At 37.3% G+C, this 16,277-nt stretch overlaps 2 protein-coding genes across 2 annotated transcripts; both read left to right on the top strand.

Annotated features, from left to right (window-relative positions):
• The first annotated feature begins 874 nt into the window (after positions 1-874).
• Positions 875-2,432, top strand: LOC147524818 (uncharacterized). The gene is made up of 2 exons (XM_086604383.1): positions 875-1,003; positions 1,187-2,432. Exon 2 carries the CDS (start codon positions 1,227-1,229, stop codon positions 2,280-2,282), a length of 1,056 nt encoding a protein of 351 aa, XP_086460509.1. The 5' UTR covers positions 875-1,003; positions 1,187-1,226; the 3' UTR covers positions 2,283-2,432.
• Positions 2,433-8,595: 6,163 nt separating this feature from the next.
• Positions 8,596-13,886, top strand: LOC147524817 (tobamovirus multiplication protein 2B-like). Its single transcript, XM_086604388.1, has 5 exons — positions 8,596-9,047; positions 9,125-9,190; positions 9,261-9,325; positions 12,321-12,411; positions 13,476-13,886. The coding sequence occupies exons 1-5, from the start codon at positions 8,889-8,891 to the stop codon at positions 13,509-13,511; spliced, it is 417 nt and encodes a 138-aa protein (XP_086460514.1). The 5' UTR covers positions 8,596-8,888; the 3' UTR covers positions 13,512-13,886.
• Positions 13,887-16,277: the final 2,391 nt, after the last annotated feature.

Below are 16,277 nucleotides of genomic sequence, written 5' to 3'. Positions count from 1 at the left end.
TTCAATACAGTGTGACGTCGATTTGAACTACCCGAATTTAATTCATCAACTTTGAAAACCATTTAGATAGGTCAACTGAAACGGAAAATTACTTGACTCGATCCCTGGCATTTGTTGTTTTAACATTTTTTTAGTGTTTTTTAAACTAACTACTCATCTCTGTGGTCTTCAGGTAATTTTCGGTTCGTTTGCCCAAATTTACTGAACAGAATTTTGGTTCCCAGCAATACAAACGTGGTACAAAAAACGTTATCCTACCTATATTAATATCCGTTTCTCCCAATATGCTCACAGAAAGCCACATCAGCAATATTTTTAAAAAAGTCCCTACTTAAAAAATAATTACTATGTTGATTACCAAGCTAACTTTATTATTGGTGTGTTTAGCAAATTATAAAAAAACGTTTTGGTCTTTTCTCATGTGTAGGAAAACAAAAACCAAATACACGCTCATATTTGAATTATACGTTGGGGTAATTGAGTATTTAACTACCGAAAACAGAAACAAAACCTCACCCTACTCCAAACTCTCTCAAAATATCAACATATATCTAATCTCTCTCTCTATACAATTTCTCTGAAGAAGAAGATCTGAAAAATGGCTTTGGACATCAGACAGAAACCAATAAGAAAAGAGATATAATAGTAAGCCTGGCCATAGGACAGGCAGATTAGCTAGTTATAATAAATGTTACGTTCGAGAGAGTTCGTTGGCGACCTTTTGTTTCTATTGTGGACACAGTTGTTTTTTCAATTTGTTACTTGCTTTTGAAAGTCTTTCAAGTTCCATGCAAGTATTTCAATGTCTCGATGCTCATATAAAGATACTGACTTGTTGCCTATTGTGGTATTGACTATTGACTGATTTGACTCTATTAAGCTGGATGTGGAGGCACCCTGACAATTTCTTTATTCATAAGCTCCTGGAAATTCCACTCTTTTGATAATTTAATTAGTTTGTGAACACTTTCGGTCAAGAACTCGAAGCATCTTTCACTCTGTTGTAAGTTGTAGACTTGTAGTGAGGTGATAGTCATCTTCTTCTCCAAACAATAACACTGAACCAATTAGTTAACAATCTGCCTGTCTATACTCAAGTAAATAATACATCAGCTGATATTTCAAATATTTCAGCTCCTTTGAAAACTCAAGTGTCTGATCATAATTTCGTAACATGCTTTTTCAGATTAATGAACCCAAACACTGAATGAACAAAAAGAGATATAATGAAGGCATCGGTGAAGCTTAGAAAAGAAGAGGCAGGGCATGAAAATCCACTAGTCCGATTCAAACTCCCAATTCAAATTCTAGGCCTCCCCTTTATGTCAAGCTTCACAGCTGGTGACTCAAAAGACCTTTCATTCAACCTCCACACCAACTTCTTAAACGGCCCATCTATAAAACTTTCATACACCCCAACCCAAACCACCACTTCCGATATTCACACCCACCACCACCAACCTATTTCCCTCTCCTTAAAATCCGGTGTAGGTTTATTTGGCTCACCTAAAAACTCCCCTTTAATTATCTCAGCTCATTTCACTCATTTCCCTAACCCAACTTTCTCTCTCCATATTAAACCCCAGTTTGGTGACTTTTCTTTGTCGAAAACCGCTGTTTCTTGTACTAGTCCATTTAACAGTGGGGTGGAATGTAATGATGTGGAGAGGCCAGTGGTGGTTATGAGGAATTTATGTAGTGGTTATGAGGATGGGGTTTTTAGTGGAGTGGGTGTTAAGGCGAAGACAGTTTTACCGGTGGGGAAAAAGGCTGTGGAGGTTAAGTTTCGATGGGGGGTTAATTTTCCAGAGGAGAGTTTTGATAAGATGAGATTGAAGTTACCTTTTTTGACTGTCGATAAGATTTCAATTGAGCGGGTCGAAAAGGAAAGGGAAGTGGTGGTGGAGAAGAAGAAGAAGAAGAAGAAGAGTGGGATTGGGGATGGGGAAATGTTGAAGGGAATGTGTTTTTGGATGAAGAAGGAAGTGGAGGTTTTGCAAAGGGAGAATAATTTGATTAAGGAGAGTTTAGAGGAGATGAAAATGAATGGGAGTTTAAGGAGAAGTTATTCTAGAGGAAGTAGTAATAATGATGTTAGTAGGCCTTTGGGTGAGAATTCTAGTGAGTTTGAGAAACGGAAGAATAAGAAGAACGGGGCGGAGGAGAAGGGGAGGAACGAAGTGAAGAGTAAGAAGTTTAGTGGGTCGGATACTTCGTCGGGGAATGATGTAGTGGAAGAGTTAAAGAGAGCTATAATGGCTGCTTCGTCTAGTGGGGTATGAGCTATATATCTAATTATCTATTAACTTTTGGTTTTTTTTTTCCGGTTGTTTTGTTTTTCCGCTGTTTATGTACATTGGTAATGCTTGTAAGTTGTAAGTTTTGCTGTTAAACAAGTTACTGAATCAATGAAGCTTCCTGAATTTCAATTATTTTATGCTAATTGCGAAGAAAAAAACAATATGGTAGAACTTGTTTATTTTATTTTTTTGTTATTCTGGCTTTCCTTCAATTTAAGTTGTTTGATAACTCAATAAGCTGCTGTTTCCTGCTTCCCAGCTTATCTCTTATGAATGATGTTTTCATTGTTTTGTGTTAGAAACTCGATATATTGGAAGAAACTTGATAACTTGTCTTTACATACACATGCCTACATGCATTGCAAATAATCATGACATCATCTTCATGCATATTAGTCGCAGTAATGCAAGTCCATGGCCCAGGGATTCTCGTTCATCCAAAACACCAACATCTCAGTTGGAAGTTAGAACGTCCACTATTGAAGTGTGGCAGTTTGCTTCACATAGAAATTGTATCAGGTTTGAAAAGTCACGACTTTGTAGTGAAACCAATTTAGATTTTTTTTCATCACAACTAAACATTGTTTTTGAAGTTCTTTTAAAAAAATATCTTTTGAAAATTAGGTAAAAAGAAAATTAATAAAATCAAAGTTCATAATTTTTTTTTTGATTGGTAAGCCTGTTTTAAATGAGATTAGTAACTCTTTGGTACTGGCGGGGTTCGAGCCCGACCTCTAGTATCATCACCCAAAGCATGACCATAGTTAAAAGTTAAAATCTCCATAAGAGGAACCAAGTATATATGGACAATTTATTGGGTGAAATGACACACGATTTAGGCGATGATGAGGACCAATGTTTTTCTCTTCGGTTGGAATCTGTGACAGAAGATATAAGGATAAATCCAATGGTTTGGGGCGCCATCGCACCAAACCACAATAGAATAGTGTATAAGGTTAGTGGGATAGCGTTTTAAGACCTAATGGTTTTTTCCAATGGCGTACAAAAAAAACACAATCACACCTCCCTAGCTTGCCTTTGACAATGGCGTACCAAAAAAAAAAAAAAACTCCATAGCCGCCACTCCCAAAGGCATATGGGAAATATTTTTTTCTTTCCTTCCCATTTTGCCTTTTTTCTCTTAGTGTACAAATACAAAATAATAGGGATAGAAAGGTAATTCACCAAAGCTAAAGATTTTGAAAATAAATTTGGCCAGACAAATTTTCTAGCCGCCGTTCCTACTGGCGTGCAGACCATATGCTATATCGTTAAAACTGGTGGTATAGATAGGTAAACTTATACCGATAGTGTTGGCGGGTTAGCATTTTGACGCACCATTGGATCACAATTTCCGTCATATTTGGTGTTTTGCCGCACCATTGGACTTAGCCTAAGAGGAATCAAAATATTGCACTAGACATAGTAAGCCATAACCCAACCAGCCATGACAGAACTATCAAATTGAGATACGGTAACAATAATTTCGAGTCGAACTTTGATTGAGAGACGATAAGATTCAAGAGAGAATGAGTTTTGAATCAAATGCGGGGTCGAATCAGAGAGCTTAGAGGAGAGAACGAGTTGGAGTGAGGAAGAAGAAGAGTCGGGTGTTTTTTGTGTTTTTTTGTTGTGAATGGGAGTCAAATGACTAAGTTACCCTCCCTGATTTCTTTGTTAAATTAGCTCAAGATCTGGGCATTGGATCGGCTATAATCTATTGGATGTGGCGGGGTGTCAAGATAATATGTCAACTGGGGTTGTCAAGGTAGCCAGCCCCTATAAGTATGTAGTCCCGCTCTTAGAAGTACATACTTATTTTAAGTTAAAATAATTACGTAAATTAAAACTTCACCTAGGAAATGAATTCAAACCAATTTTTTTTTTTTTTTTTTTTTTTTTTTTTTTTTTTTTTTTTTTTTTGGATATGATGTACTCACCATAAAGATCATCTCCACAAAATTTCAGCTCATTCGGATACCTCTAACTTCAGCAAAATATGATTGCAAAAACTCGACATTTCTGGACCGTTAGATTTCTTTTTAAAGATGACAACAATTTTTATCTAGGTTAGATGTTTCCAAATGAGCTAAAATTTTGTGGAGATGATTTTTATGGTAAGCACATCATATCCACAAAAAATTAGGTTTGAATTCATTTTCTAGGTAAAGTTTTAACTTACGTACTTATTTTAAGTTAAAAAAGTGCGTACTTCTAAGAGCGGGACTATAGTGGATATAATCTATTAACTATGGATGGCTACTCCACCAAAATTCGGCTCATTTGGAAACCTCTAACCTAGTTAATTTTTTTTGCCAACTTTGAATTTTTTTTAACGGCCCAGATTTTTTGATTTTGCAATCATCTTTTGACATTGTTAAACACCATCAAATGAGATGAAATTTTGTGGAGGTAATCTTCATGTTTTGTTGGACATATTCACAAAAAATTAGGTTCTAGTTCGTGTGGGTGAAGTTGTGGGGCATGATATGAAAACCATGGTATATTGATCCCTAACCCCCCCTATATATATGTGTGTGTGTATGTTTGTATGCTTCATCCTACAATTCCCTGACTAGTGTTGTGAACACATACTCGACTTGGTATTGAAAATCTTGGATATTCTTTTTGAGTTTTCTATTTGGGGGAAGTTCAATCCAACAGTAGAAATCAGAAATTCTTTATCTCATTCGTTATAGATCACTTTCTCCCTCGTGTAGGGCAGGTTCCTTGATCAATGTTTTGTACAGTTCCTTTATTAGGGGTTGGTGCTGTATTTTGACTAAGAGTAACTAGGTCTCATGGTAGAGTTGACTGGGGGTTTATACCTGCTTGATCGTATGGTGGTAGAGCAATGGGCTGGTTTATTTTATGCTTTTTTGTTTTTTCATTTGGATGGTTAGAGGTGTTTTGAGTAACGGTAACTCTGGATCCTTGACCTAAGGCCTTTGGAGGTGAATCTACTTGATGTTGATGTGGTTAGGCTTCTTTTCGTTGGAAGGGGATTGATGTGTATCTTAACAAATGTGTGGTGAATTTATTTGTTTTAGTTGTGGTAGGGCATCTTGACTAGGAGTGATGGCATCTCCTTTTTGAGAGGGTGAGGCATTTCCTTGATCAAATGGGGTATTTAGTCTAGCAGGACTGGGAGCTCCAATACTTGAGTTTGGTGAATCTCCTTTCAGCCGGGATGGTGATTCTAGACTGGGGGTGCTAGGAGCTCCTTGACCATGGGGTCTTGGGGTGCTTGTCTAGGACCTCCAGGTCCCAGGGAGGTTGGTGGTAAAGCTTCCTTTGCTGGCGGAGCCTCTTTTGTAGGAGCATCGCTAGGACGTTGACTAGGGGATCGGGCATTTACTTGATCAGATTGGCATGGGAAATATTGAATTGGAGCAAGAAGTTGTCCTTGGGGTGGGGATGACGTGTCTAGACATTGTCTTGTTGGAATTTCTTTAACAGGGTTTGGCAGTGTAGTATCTTGACTAGGTGTAATAAGAGCTCCTTGACCAGGACATGGTACATATACTTGATCAGTTTGTGGTGGGGGAGCATTAGGAGCAAGCTGCTGTCCTGGTCTGGGGGGTGTGGCATTTCCATGGTTTAGTGATGGCGCAATTTTCTGATCAGATTACAGTGGGGACCTCTACCTGGAAAAGTTGGAGTCATTTGAGCAAGTGGTGTTGGGGGTGAAGCTATGTGGGGTGATAGAGCTCCTTGGTATGGTGATGTGTGTTTGATAGCAGCTGGGGCAGGAGCTCCTTGTTGTGGTGTTGGTGCTTTTCCTTGATCAGGTTGTACTGGGGTATTATGTGTAGGCATGTCAGATGTTCTTTGACTCATGGAAGTTGGTGGTGATGCTTGTCGATACTTGGGTTGTGGAGTCTTAATAATAGGATTTAGTGGTTTATCCTGACTAGGAGGAAGTGTAGTCTCTTGACCATCGCGGGTTGGAGGTGTAGGGTCTTCTCCTCGATGTGGTGGATCTCTTTGTCTCATGGGTGGTGATGCTTGGACATTAGGTTTTCCCTTATTATGTGGGGGTGGAAATACTCCAATAGAGGTACAGTAACCCTTAACACTTGGAGCAAAGAAAGGGTTGTAGGGTCCCCATGACACCTTTCGCCAACAATGGTCAGGGAGGTAAATGAGGGCTTTGCAGCTTGTCTGGCTTACTCTAATACTGTGAATGTAGAAAGATGTACTAATTTTTTGTAGGCATTCAGGAGCATGGTTAACATATTTCCAACATGGTCCGTAGAACCAGTCAGGCACTTCATACTTGTCTTCTTTTCCTTTATGATTTGGATGTGATAGAACAGGTGGAATCGACATAGCAATTGATGCCATGATTAGGAGTACTCTTAGAACTCTCTACCTTTTATCTTTTTCTTCCTTGCTAAGCTTTATTCCACAGCAATGACAGGACTAATTTAGCTTATACACTTATACAGGCTTTAGAGGAGAAATATGTAGTGCTAGGTACATGCTAATTGTATTTATGTTAGTTAATTATTGTTCATTAAGCTGTCTTTAATTGTATTAAATAATTATTCATTAGGCTTTTTTTTTATGTTATATTAATTGTATTATTACTCATTGAGCTTTCAAGGTCTGGCAGTTTCTCTATTTTCCAGATTCTGTACCATAGGGGTGTGATAGTTATTTGACTTCATTACACATTTGGTGCATTGTGCATTGTGTATCATGACAACTTGGGTTGTTCTACATACGTATCATCCACACCAATTTTATCATAAAGTTCGAATATTGTACAACAAATTTGGTTTTCTAGTTTACATAAATATATAATGAATGTAAGGTAACTTGCAATTAAGGGTAAGTTTCTTTTCCTTTATTTATTTCCTCTTTTCTTTAGTAAATTTCCTTTCTTAATCTAGTTAAAGTTTATTTTACCTGTTTTTAAAAGGGGAACTTACCACCTGACCTTGTTTTTTACTTGCTTTTGTAGAGTTAGCTTATATACTGCTACATTTTCTGAAAACCTACCCCAGGTTTGAGCTCGGGTTAGCCCTCCTTTAGGTCCACTCTTTACCAGTCACAGTCATGAAAATTTTCTATACATGCAGTCATGCCATTGCACAGACAATGTTCAGGTGTTAAACCAACCTTTCTTGTTTTGCTTTCGTTTATACAACTACTATCCTATGAGTTCATTGCTATGCAAGAAACAGTTGGACATTGTTAGTAATTATGAACTACATGGAAGTCCAGATAAACAGAGTTGGTGAATCCATAGTTCTGGTTAGATATAAGCGCAGGGGAGTATTTGATTGGTATATGTATTGTTGTCATGTTTCGTGTGAAAAAAAATATGCCCATCAATATAGTGCCATCTCAAGTGATTGCTTCTTCATAGGTGCTCTAATTCATAGAGGTACACCATACATTTGGAGGTATGGACTCTCTTGCTCCAACCACTGGCTATGGCACAAGCCATTTCAGTCGAAGAATTTATTGTATAAGCTTGGACATACAATATATTGGCCAGGGAGAGGGAAGACCCTTGGATCGATCTTTTGGAGCCTCGTAGCCTAGTAGGTAATATGGAAGAGTAGAAATTATTACATTTTCAGGAATAAGTAATGCTGACAAACCGGTGGGGGGGGGAGTCAATGGCTTGCTTTGGTATTTTGATGTCCGACTCAAATGAAACAATACCTGTTCCTGTTCAGGAATTTAGTACTGGACCAGCATCGTGATAATGGCTGCCGGGCGCTTAAAAGGGTGCAATTTTCAATTTTATTTTTTGCATCCTTTTTAGTTGTGAAATTCTCACTTAGTATCTGTATTATGTAACTCACTATACTTTGCAGGTCCTTTCTAGTAAAGCCTACTTGTCAAAAAAAACGAAATATTTTCATAGTTGCAAGAAGTGTGCGAATATGAATACAACAGTAGAACCTGTTTAATGACTGAACCTGCGGTTCTCGTAGAAAATTTCTTCTTTTGCTACAGTGTGTGATTGTAATCGCTCTGAAGTCTGAACTACGGGCATAATGATTTTAGTCACAACCTCCTAAAAACATGGGAATCCAAATGTCACCATTTACTTCAGTGGCATCAAGAAGTGGAGCATTCAATTTTCACAAAGCATATAAACTATATGATTGTGAAATGTGTCAGTAATGTATCATGCTTCCAATTCATACTCATTTCATTGCCATCAAAAGTTGTAAACCAACGTGAACTCACAGAGTTAATCTTATTCTTACTGAGAGATGTTGAACCTAATTATGTAAAATGACCCAATCTTCTATCTAGGAAGGCATGACGATCAATTTGAAGTTCATTTCGTACTTAAATCAAAGTCTATTTTTATCAAGAGCAGTAAACTAGGTGGTCCTGATCTCCTTTCCTCGGTGCTAAATTTTCACAGGAACAATCAACTCTTGTGCAACCTTTGTGCCTTTGTGCGTGGTCATTCTTACTCAGGCTTCATGTTGAATTAAAATTTTCTACCTATTGGATCGGGCTTGCATTGAAATATTTAACAAAGCCCCTAGTCCAAACCCTTTATTTTCTGTTTATTGTTGTGCTGGTTTTATAATTATTATAATTTGAAATTAAATGGCATCATCAAAATCGACCTCGTCAGCCAGCATTAGTAGTATTAGTAGTAGTAGTAGAGATGGGACAGCAAAAGCAACGGTAGCTGATCACATATCACAAGCAGTTCAATCTACTTCTAATCTTCTACACCTCATGCAACAATCGTCTCCTTCTCAGGTCCACACACCGAATATAATTAACTTTAATTAATTAATGTGGTCGTGCGTTAATTACATTTCGTCTTTTTTTAGCAGGCCTGCCTCATGAAGCTTCCGAAAAATCTCGTGGCGAAAACGTCTACTATAAGAAATACAGCACAGGTGAATGAGTTAGTGTAAATTGTTTTCTTTGGAATTTTTCATCGTAATAGTTTATGTTGTTTATATATAGGTATTAGAGCAGCTGCCTCAGGTGATTTCATCATTGGATGCACATACTGAAGATGGATTGCATAGGTTTGTTTCTATCTTTTTTGTTTTTGGAAATGCTTTCAAATGTTAAACATGTATAGTGTTTTATCTCTTTAGTATATAAGACAGTCTGAATGACAGTATAGAATCTCTTGATTATCTGTCTGTGTTATTTTTTAAGTTTAGGCTATTGATATTAAGAAGATACTAGAATAACTGCATAGAAGTGGGGGCGTGAGCGTAGCAAGGGAGGAGATGAGAGGAGGAAGATGAAGGAGGGAGATGAAGAGAAGAGCAGGAGATGAGAGGAGGAAGATGAAGGAGGGAGGAGATGAGAAGAGCAGGAGGAGATGAGAGAAGGAAGATGAAGGGCAGAGAAGAGGGAGACACTATTAAGGGGGCACAGACAGACAGCAGCCAAGACACATTTTACGCCCTCTCAAAAAAAAAAGCCAACTCTAAACGTTCGCATACGCTCACTTGATTAGGAGTTTGTTGATGATTAACCCGCATTACTCTAGTCAGAGTCAAAGAGAAATGGAAATTCTTGTTTCTGACCTGTAAATGTTTGAGTAGTATAGGCAAGCATTAAAACAACGGTGATCCATATTTAGTTCCTAAATTTAGCTGCAAATGGAAGAATCAAAACCTTAAGTTTGGGCTGAAGAACTTGCACGTTATGTGCTTGTGAAGACTTCTTATATTCTATTGGAAAGTTCTATCTCAAACGCCATGAGAGGAATGAATAGGTACCTAGTCCTATGGGGTGTCATGTATTCACTATTCGTTGAGGGTGACTCTGGGTGCAAACTTGGTGTACCTTGGCTCCGCACAGATTTTTTGACGCAATGACATGTATACAGATGCGTAGGAGTAACAATATTATATACATTATTGTTACTACTACCAGAATTATTATCATTATAGGGTTACTATAGATTCTTTGTTATTGTACTGTGGTGAATGTTGCGTAGGGTGACAATTAGGCGAATTAACTTGTTCATGGATTCCGTGGCAAATATGTGGATGTTCCGAAAACACGATACACCAGGATGATTAAAACTAGGATAGAGTCCAAGAGAGAAAGTGTAGTTGATTGAGATGATAGGTGCATCGGCATGTAATCTGTGCAACTAGGATTAGCATACATGTTGGGTATTCTAATCTAAAGGGAGGCCGAATAAGACTTGAACTGAGGAGCAAAAACATAATTACAATTTTGGAGCTAAGAAAAGAAAAAGCTGCAACTTTAGTAAAGGAACAAGCCTTGTTTTCCTGACCCCAAAGGTAAGGTGGGTTTTTCTTTTTCTTGATGTAGGAATGCTTGTGTTGAATCCAAATGATGAAGGAAATGTTTGTGAGGCTGATTTTATGACAATGTTGTAGTAATATAGGGAGTAATGGGTTGACTGCTCCGTCTATGAGTTTCCTTTATAGGTTAAATAGAGTATTTAGAGACGACCAAGATTGGTGCTATGGCATGCAGCGTGGGCTGAGAGCTGAGAAAGGAAGTAGAGATAAACTTGAAATCAGTATTAGACTCTTAGGAGGTGAGCACCCATTAAGGTCTTACATAGCCCTTATAAATGGTATTACATATTTACATGATCACCACGTGCCTTTGGGTCAGTGGAAGAAACAACTGGCGGGTTTCTACCTTCCCTTGGTCACATAGCTCCTAGCCCATGTGTTATGCTTGCAAATAAGCCACCATTCAATCCAACATGTTGAGTGATGTTAGAATTAGCTGTTCGCACTTGGCTGCTGGGTGTTTGTAAATTGGGACAGCGTGACCCTCAGGACCACTGGATCCTTGCATAACCCTTGTATTCTAGTGGCTTGCTATGATGCACGGATATGGGTACCGATACCGATACGGCGACATGGGTTCAAGTACGATACGACGTTTTTTGAAAATATAGGATACAGGTATGGATAGGGATACAGGATTATAAATATACAATTCTTAGAAAAAATAGCAATATAATATGATTTTGAACATAAGGTGGTGATGTGATTTTTTTTTTTTTTTCCGATGATAAATGGTGATGTGATTATTGATTAGCAACGAAGTAGGTATGAATTCCTCTTCATCTTTATCTATTTATTTGGTTCCATACTTCCATCTATGTTTGTGTGTACTCTCCCCACCCCCACCCCTCGTATTATTCTTAGCTATGTGAGGATATGGAACAATACGTTTCAGCAGCATCTGAAGTGTATCCAGTACCAGTATTGTACCCAGTGGACACCGGTGCAATAGGTAAACAGCAGTATCCGTGCATCATAGGTGGCCTGTGCCAGCTAGGCACATGTACACGCTGTGGTGATGGAGGATACCCTGACCTACACCAGTGTGGCGTTTCCTCAGGTGTTCTATAAGATAGTTATGCTGAGTCATCTGTCGATGTGGCACTGTCAAATGCCACGTTTGGCACATGTATTATGGGGTGCCTACTCTAGATTAGATCCCGAGCCAAGAAATGTGAATCACTTAAGAATAACAACCACATTTTCTGTTCTCGCAAATGTTTTTGTCGGCTGACATTCAAATTCGTAGTGCCAGCCAATTATGCAGTGTACAGAAGTAGGAGTCAAGAATATCTAGCAAAGAGCTGGCGGCAAGTAAAGTTGTTTAACCATGCTTTACTTTTAACATTGACAACCAATACCTGTGCAAACATTATATTGCTAAGTATTTAACTAATAAAATTGAGTAAAAACAGAATTTGAGGTGCATTCTCTTTTTGAAATTTCTCTTCCTTTAACTTCTCACAATGTGTACTTTCTCCTTGCACCACTTTTGTTATCATCTTTATACCTCCTACTTTTTAGACATTTGTATATTGCGTTTTGTGTTGCATTACTTGCTTGTCACCAACTAAAGTGGATAAGTGATCTGCACATGAATATTTTTATATTAGTTGGAATAACAGACAACTGATTCTTTATCCTATTGAGTTTGGTTTGCTACATTTTACATGACTGTACACTTAGTCTTTGAGCCCTGAATATTAACTAAACTGACTTTGATTTATAGTGTTCCTCATCTAAAGACTGTGATTCAGCTACTCTCGAATATGGAAAGTTCTCAGCTTAGCCCCGCGTTTCATCCTAATAAGAATCAGGAGGTACAAATAATACTACTTTCATGATTCATTTCATTCTGTTTATTGTTAAGTATTGTCATCTAAACACAGATCTGTGATCAGTACACTGACTTTTGAGACTGAGTCTTTTCAGCCTTTCTTTTTTGAACAGTAAACAAGTCTACAGTGACAGGGGAAGTCACTCTAAAACCCCAAAATATAAGGGGAATACAATAATTATTCTACAATGGTATTCCTGCCCATTTTATAACTGCTCAAACTGAATTCCCTCTTGGTTGGATGGACAAAAAACCAATTCCATATCATATGCTTCACACTATCAACAACATAGCTGAAGATGCTTTGTGTTAAAAAGTTTTTCCATTTCTCTCTAGACAGAACCCCAAGACATGGCATGAAACTAGACCATCCAAATGAATTTACCAGCTGAAGATAAACAGTCCCTCAAAATATCAGCAATACTCGATGAGAAGTCAACTTGTGCTCCAAACTGATCCATCAATATTTGGCATACCATCCTAGAAAAAGGACATGCTAAAAACTAGTGTTCTATATCTTCTTTCTGAGAACACAGAATATACTGTTAGTGATAATTTTGCCTCTTCCTGAGATCATTATTTTCCAGCGTCCACCCTAGATCATAGCTCAATCCAAAAAACACATTTTTAAAGGTACCTTTGACTTCCAGTTTTTCTATGGGAAACTTGTACCTCCCAATATTCACCCGCCATTTATCTCTTTTTCCAAATTTTCAAAAATGGTTTTACTCTAGGAGTTGTCAACCTTCATGCCACAATATTCTGTAATCTGTTTATCCTTCATTCACCTGGCGTCTTTTCAGCAATGTCAACAAGACCTGTCCTACTAATTGATGTCCACAATTCTGTATTTAGTGGGACTTTTTCTTTCTGAAGGACCTGAGACAACAGGGTTTTATTTTTCCTTATATTGGCAAAGGTTCCAAATTTTGTAAGTTGAAGTCTGTACGAGGTTAAAAAAAGAATTGCTTGGGATGATTTGACAATTTATGATTATAGAAAACTTGGAGAATCTGATTTCATTGTTCGTATTGTTTCTTCTTCTAGGATCCTGAGTCTTCAGATCCACTTCCCCACAGCTAAACAAAATTTGAGAAAGCAGGTCAAGCATTTTACTCTGGCTTCTGGCAGTCAAGCAGGCTATCATACATAATTGTAGAATGCGTACTGGAGGAAGTTGTCATTTGAAGCAGTGAATTATACACAATACATGTGACATTTACTCATCCAGTGATTTTACATTAGAAATGTATGGAATTTGACATCTTCGAACATGAAAGCAATGACCATCTCCACTATTGACCATGATCTTGACGGATTCATTCATTTTGTGTTTATGTAATGTATATAAGATGCGACTTGTATCATGTGTTACTAATCTTGAGGCCAATTGCTGGTAGAGTCCGAATAATGTCAACTATGAATATTTTTATCAAAGAAGCGTGTTTGTTCTCCAAATGTTTTGTAGGTCTCAGCATCTTCTTCTAGGCTAATGCTTCTTAGTACTGTTTGTCGAGCTAGGATAGTTGCTTGAATGTATTGTTCGTTAGAGTTATTTTTTGGAGGGTCAAAATTCAGTTTGATCCATCCTGGTGGGGATTGGGATCCATTTACCTGCGAGTACTTGTTGATCTTTCGTCTCCACATCTCGTATTTGTCCCAGTTCCTCCCACTCTTTTTCATTTTCCCCACACGTTCAGGACTGTTTGTTGACGCTTGCATTTATTCTTGTCGCAACTTATATAAGTTAGAGCATACCATTAACATTCAACTATACAAGTAGTAAATCAGTAATCATTGTCACGTGAGGTGGAGTTTGTTGCTGAGGTGTTCCACATTCATTAGTGTGGTACTTTGGAGAGCCATCCCAAACCAGAGTCTTCTGGTCCATTGACAAGTAAAATTACGTAGGATTCTTCCAAGGCTTCAAGTTCTTGACCCCTAAAGATACTTCAAACCTATGGCGACTATCATCTGTTGGAAGAAGTGGGGCGTTTTCATTTGAAAGCGTCACTAACGATTGAGACTTTCAGGTCTTTTGTTATGACCTCCGGGTCTTGGTTATTGACTTTCGTGTCTTTTTGGAAGAAACGAGCTGGAGATAGGTATTTCGAAGGTTTTGAGTTTGTGTTATTTTGGTAGATGTACATTGAACAATATATGTTTACTGATGGGTGACACGAAGAGAAGCTGTTGGAGTTTGTCTAACTACACGGGTTTATTATTATTCATCTTTGTTTTGACTCATGTAATTTCTTCTGCCTTGTTAGTTGTTTGTTGTAATCTCTGGTTCGGATGATCATGGGTACAAAAGAAGTGGTTTAAAAAAAAAAAAAAAAAAACAAACAAACAAAAAGAAAAAAAAGATAGATGTGCCTAGGGGTGTGCATAAAACCGATGTACCCGGACTAAACCGACCGACCCGACTCGACCCGAGCTATATGGGTCGGTTATCCATTTAAGACGGTTCGGATCGGTTTGTTAAATGGCAAAACCGACAGGGTCGGTTCGGTGCTCGGTTTGGATTTGGTATAACCGAAAATAACCGACCCGATCCGCAATATCTTAATATACTAGATTAGTAGAAAATTAGAAATATACCATACCAAATTACCAATTAGTAAAAAGTAAAAACCCATTAACTAGGGCTGAGCCGCTACATCCCCCACCAGTCTAGCCGCCACCATTCCTCCACCACTCTTCCATCAGTCAGCAGTTAGCACCATGACACCATCATCAACAAAGGTAATAACTAATTATTTGGTTTCTTTCTTTCTTTCTTTCTTTTTTTTTTGTTTTTTGTTTCTGTGTTTCTCTCAAAAACAGTTTATCATTGATGCTCAAAAACAGTTCATCATCGATGCCGATTGTAGTCAGAACGTAGAATGTAAAAAGGTCAACAAGTTGCATTAAAAAAACAAGATTGAAGACCATATATTATATTGAAAGACTATATAAAATTGGGTCTTCAAGAATAACGAAATAATGAATAAATAAAAGAGAATGAATCTTTTAGATAAAAATACAAGTTAGGAATTTGGTTATTTTGGGCTAGTTTATATTTCTTTTGGAATCTGGACTGAAGGATTTTGCAAATTAGTTTTGTGGAGTTTGTTTGATCATGTATTTTCACTTTTTTTTTATAAATAAAGAACAGATCTTTTTGGAAATGGACATGTTTGGACTTACTTTATTACTTTTTATTTTGTTGAGATTTAATTTGTTATTATTCATATTTGAAAATTGGGATTATGATATAATTTCTTGAATATGTGTAAGTTGCATAATAATATTGTAAAATCTCGAATAATTGGATAAATGGTACTTGGCCATTGAAAAAGTTTATAGTCCCAGCAAGAAAATAGATTAATATTGTTATTATATTGATGAGTACTTATTTTTTTGGAGATTGTCTTATTGATCTTATCGAAAATTGGGGTCCTTTTCTTGCTCAGTATTAAAGATAGGAATGGTTGATGTAATCACTTATGTGTTTTTAAGTATTTATTAATGTTTTTTGGTTTGATCTGTTAACCTATGTCACATATATTATATTATATTATTCATTATTTCGTTATTTTTTGAAGACGAGCACCCATTGAATCGATTTTTAAAGCTAAACCAATAAGTCAATAACGACAATAAGAGTCAACCGTTGAGTACCCAACTAATTTCTCCAACACACCAATCATAGAAAACGGGGGATCTTCACTTCTGGTCATTTTGGTATGCATCCAAGCTAGCTTTTCTTTGTTATTCATTAGATTATCAATGCTCAACTTCGAAAATACTATTTAGCATTTACACTATAATTCTATGTCTACAACTCTACACACATCTTATTTTTGT

Source organism: Coptis chinensis, chromosome 1 (genome assembly GCF_015680905.1).
Source record: "Coptis chinensis isolate HL-2020 chromosome 1, ASM1568090v1, whole genome shotgun sequence".
NCBI lineage: Eukaryota > Viridiplantae > Streptophyta > Magnoliopsida > Ranunculales > Ranunculaceae > Coptis > Coptis chinensis.
The sequence above is the reverse complement of the archived record's forward strand: the minus strand, read 5'-3'. Positions and strand labels throughout refer to the sequence as shown.